The sequence below is a fragment of the Coenobita brevimanus genome, chromosome 39, assembly GCF_032717465.1.
Source record: "Coenobita brevimanus isolate Jiangsu-jjx chromosome 39, ASM3271746v2, whole genome shotgun sequence".
Taxonomy (NCBI): domain Eukaryota; kingdom Metazoa; phylum Arthropoda; class Malacostraca; order Decapoda; family Coenobitidae; genus Coenobita; species Coenobita brevimanus.
In genome coordinates, this window is record NC_136992.1 from 858,422 (window position 1) to 863,439 (window position 5,018).

Genomic DNA, 5,018 nt, shown 5'->3' on the forward strand with positions numbered 1-5,018 from the left:
TGTCTATCCATCCTTCTCTCTCTCTCTCTCTCTCTCTCTCTCTCTCTCTCTCTCACACACACACACACACACACACACACACACACACACACACACACACACACACACACACACACACAATAATAAAACAGAGGAAGGATTGGCAGGTAAAAGAATACCTTGAGTAACACCTGATGGCGGTAACTATGGCAACCTGATGCTGTGGCCTTGTATCCTAGAAGTTTGAGTGATTTTTTTTTGTAATGCAAGGGAGAAGGAACCACACCCCTCCACAGGCTCAAAGGCTTATGTTACGGAAATGAGAACCGTGGCTAATCGTCCCGTGGCGTATGTCCCTACCTTTACCCATGTTACTAGGACTTACGGGGAAATATAATAGTAAGCCATTAAATGTACTAATATTGTTCATTTTCTTGGAAGGTGGCTACAAAGAAAATGTATGGCCTGTAGTGCGTGATGAAAGGAATGGTGGCTTTCTTCACACACACACACACACTTCTTCGTGACAAGCACCATATTCTATTGTTAATCTCATGTTGCAGCTGTGTGTGTGTGTGTGTGTGTGTGTGTGTGTGTGTGTGTGTGTGTGTGTGTGTGTGTGTGTGTATAATCTCACTCTGTTATCATTCCTTATCAGTGTTTATCAGGCCATTATGCGCCAAGATAGGGTTCGTGTTATATGTTTATAATGCATTTAGTCTCTCCGGCCGGTCCCTGATGATGCACTCGAGCGAAGGCTTCCTAAAAATCTATAGTCCTCTCACCTTAACTTGGCCCAGATTTTCGTAGCACTTCTTCGTGACTATAGTTCTTTAATACTGACATAGATTGCTGGAATAACACACAAGGATATAGTAACGGAACAGAATCAGTAACAAAGTAACGGAGACAAATCGAAAATAAATCGGTAAGGAATAGGTGTTAGTAGAAAAGAGTGAAGTAATTAGATTTTGTAATTTGTATGAAGTCTTGGGCGTGAAGGGGTTAATAGTGATATCGATAATGGTAGTGCTGATAGGAGATAATGGGTGTTGACATAGCAGTGACATTGTTTGACCTTACTTTCGCTGTTTGACCCTACTCTCAACCCGACACCCCCTTACCTGACGCACTAGGCATTCCTCTTCTCACTTCCGTCTCTGCAACTCTACCATCTGACCTGTTCCTGTTGATCTCTGGCGGGAATGTACCTACCTTGCACCTCTCCACAGCCCGGGAAGAACAGAGCAGAGTGTTCTTCTTCGTAACATAGCCAGCGCTGCACAGGGAGAGAAAACGATAGCTAGTGTTCATACGACGTTCACATACATTACCAGCTCTGCCCAGGGGAAGAAAATCCTAGCGTTCTTCATTGGGATCTTACTTGTCTCGAGAACATAGCCATATCACCCTTTAGTTCCACCTAGGAAGGGAAAAACACAGAGTTTTTCATGGATACCCAGCTTTAATCCAGAGAGGACGGGCATCTGCTCCTAAGCTCAGAAGGGCAGAGAGAGGAACACAGTGATCTCTGCTGGTATCGTACTGAGAACGTGTACGGATAACTTTCTCAGACCTGCATAGGGGGAAAGAAAGTGGTGTTCATCACAAGACTCACACTGTAACCTTCAGATGACGAGAAGCCACTCTTAAGCAGACCAAAATCTAGACTGAAATAGGTGAAGAATGATCAGATGAACGAATTGGTCTTGACTAAAAATTCTGAATAAGGGAGATCACTTCATAGCTGAGCAAAAATATAGTAGCTACGATTTCTTACGCTGAGAAAGGTTACAACACACCGTTCACTTTATTCAACAGCATAGTATTCTTGGCAAAGTTGGGGCGTGTGAAGGGTAAGTGTGAGAAATGCAGTCACAGATAACAGCACAAGGAGAGAAACCCAGCAAAGGGAATGAGGAATGTGTGGTGGACGTGGAAGGCAAGAGGAACGAGAAATCAAGCAACGCGAAGGACGTGGGGGAAGTTGATGTGGAGGGGAGAAGCACATGTCCAGGGCTCAGCTTTGACGCGAAGAACAGAGGGATACTCCTGCTGTTTAGGATTTGGGGACTTGTGACGTTCAGGCGTGTTGGACGGCGGTACGAAGTCAACAGGATCCATTTCGTGGTTTCCTATCTTTTCTGGACGACGTATCCGTGTTTTGGGTTCGTGACGGGCGTGGCTGGGTTCCCGTGGTCTGAAAATAACAGTGAACCTAATGTGATACAAGGCTCCCTGCTTGTCCTATTTCTGGCTGTTGTCCCGGCGCTTCAAGCCTATACCATCAAATTCACCAATCGTACCCTCCCTGATGTTTACGGTAAGATTAACACCCTGGCTCTCCTTCGCCCGGGGTTCAAGACGCCTCTGAGGATGTTCAGCACCAGGAGTTACAACAAGTGGAAGCAGAAACTTAAGGAGGATAAGCAGAACACCTACCCTGAGCGACTCTTCAGGTGGCTGCCCTTGAGTGCGGTAATATTAACAGGGATGACCTTTGCTGTTAACTGGTGCGTCGATATGTACCATGCGCTGTATAGTCCCAACATGACTGAGGAAATGAGCACGCTAGTCAGCATCTTCATATGCCAGAATTTCCCTATGATCAGCACGTTGTTCATCGCCGTACATCTGAAATGGCTAACTAGGGTGTACAGACGAATGGCACATCACTGTCGAATCGCCTCTTCTTTGACCCCTGAGGATGTCCAAGCCTTGTGCAGTTTTCTTGAGGTTCTCCAGGAGGTTTTCGTGGATCTAAGAGACGGGTTTATAAGGTACACGATCAGCATGAACCTCCACTCCATCACACTGATTGGAATCCTGTGCACGTCCAAGGTGTTGAAAGGCAGCAGTTACTTCATGTACCTGGAGCCGCTTGTGATTACGGTGTTGATCCTGATGGTTATGTGTGAGCCTTCAGCACGACTCATGGACGCGGTGAGAATATAACAGTAAATAATAATAATAATAATAATAATAATAATAATAGTGATATTGATAACGACGACGATGATGTTAGTAATGATAATAATAATGACGATAATAATAATAATGATGACGATGATGATGACGATGATGATGATGATGCCCCTTCAGTACGGTGAGGTAGTGACGGAGGTGCAGAGGCAAGTCAGGAGGCTGAGGGCAGCAGGAGAGAGCCCTGCTGAGGTCCTGCTGTTGAGAGATTCCCTGCTTGAGTCACCTCCTCAGGTTAGTAGGGGCCTCGCAACACCCCTTCCTCAGCGAATTATTTTTTGCGTAATATACCATAACATTCTCTCGTAAGATTAGTTCAGGTCTCTTAAATGACACAGGAGGCTTCGTGACAATTATGCCTTAGCGATTTATTTTACGAATTATTTCTTAGCATTCTCTGTATGTCTTTCTATTGCTAGATGCCTTAAACTTGCAAGGGGTGGTCACAAACAAATCGCCTCCATGTCGCCCTTTTCCCCGCCATTTCACTGTCCCTCCCCCGGCTCACACCCCCTCTCACATATATCTCTCCACTCCATCCCTCCATCTCATCCTCGGCCTCCCCCTCCCTCTCCCCCCCTCCACCTCACTCACAAACACTCTCCTCGTTTGTCTCATTCCCTTCTCTCAACATAATTTGGGTCAGTAATATATAAGAGGATATTGGTGATAGAGAGGGACGCCTTCACGTGGTAGCACTGATATAAACGGTCGGATCTTCTGCCCAGTTATGCACACGTCCTTTAACTCCCCCCCTATCCCCCGAAAGGTCGATGGTGGACTGCAGGAGGAGGGCAACTACAGCCTTCAGTCCACTGGGTTCACGTTTATATGAGCCTGGAGCCACAAGATGAAGAGGAGGAGGAGGAGGGTGAGGATGAGGAGGAGGAGGAGGATACTGAGTTGTAATACTGTAAGCGAAATAAACCGCTAAGGGTAAAGTGTAACGACATCTATAAATGCAATGTTGACTAGGATTCTTCAATTGTAATCTAATTAATTGCTGTCTCGTTAACCCTCTGGCTTCTGGTGACTATCTATCTATCTATTTATCTATCTGTCCATCTATTTGTCTATCTATCTATCATCTGCCTCTCTGTGCCTGTCTGTTTACCTATCTGTCTCTGTCTGTGTCTGTCTCTCTCTGTCTCTTTCTCTATCCATGTATCTATCTATCTATCTATCTATCATATATCTACCTATCTATCTGTCCCTGTCTATCTACCCGTCTGTTTATCTATCTGTTTATCTATCTGTGTACCTATGCATCCGCCTGTCTGTCTCTCCATATCTCTATCTATCTGTGTCTATCTGTCTGTAGTCTGTCTATCCACCTATCTCTCCATCTCTGTCTGTCTATCTATCTATTTATCTATCTATCTGTCTATCTATCCCCAGGTTGAGACATTTGGGGGCTACCGGGCCACAAGGGGACTACTGGTGACTATGCTTGGCTTCATGGTTTCCTACGCTGTACTCATTGATCAACTCTCATACCGACACGAGGCTTCCACCTCCACTTCACCCCCTCCACTCATCTACAACTCCACCACTCCACTCTACTGACCAATGTACTCCACTCTCACTTCACCCCCTCCATCCATCTACAACTTCACTATTCCACTTTACCTATTGATCTGTGTTTTTCAATGTACGCCACTTCCACTTCTCTACCTCCACCCATCTTCATCTCCACCTCTCCACTCTCCACTGCTACATACTGATCAGTCACTCTTCCCACCTCCACTAGTCCACTCTGCTTTACTATTCCACTCCAGTTCACCACTACACTACTCCACTTCATTACACTCCACTACCCCACCCCTCCACTACTGCACCTCTTCACCCCAGCACCACTCCACTTCTCCGTCTCCCCATGCCTCCACCACTCACCCCTACGCCACTCCACATCTCCACCTACCACCCCCACACCACTCCATGTCTCCACTCCACCCTTACACCACTCAACCCCTCCACCTCTCCATCTCGTCACCCCTACACCACTTCACTTCTTCACCCCTCCACCTCCACACCACTCCACTACTGCCACACTACTT

At 46.3% G+C, this 5,018-nt stretch overlaps 1 protein-coding gene across 1 annotated transcript; it reads left to right on the top strand.

The window, feature by feature from the left end:
• The first annotated feature begins 1,848 nt into the window (after positions 1-1,848).
• LOC145396709 (uncharacterized) lies at positions 1,849-4,527 on the top strand. Its single transcript, XM_080269996.1, has 3 exons — positions 1,849-2,922; positions 3,082-3,195; positions 4,360-4,527. The coding sequence occupies exons 1-3, from the start codon at positions 1,849-1,851 to the stop codon at positions 4,525-4,527; spliced, it is 1,356 nt and encodes a 451-aa protein (XP_080126122.1).
• Positions 4,528-5,018: the final 491 nt, after the last annotated feature.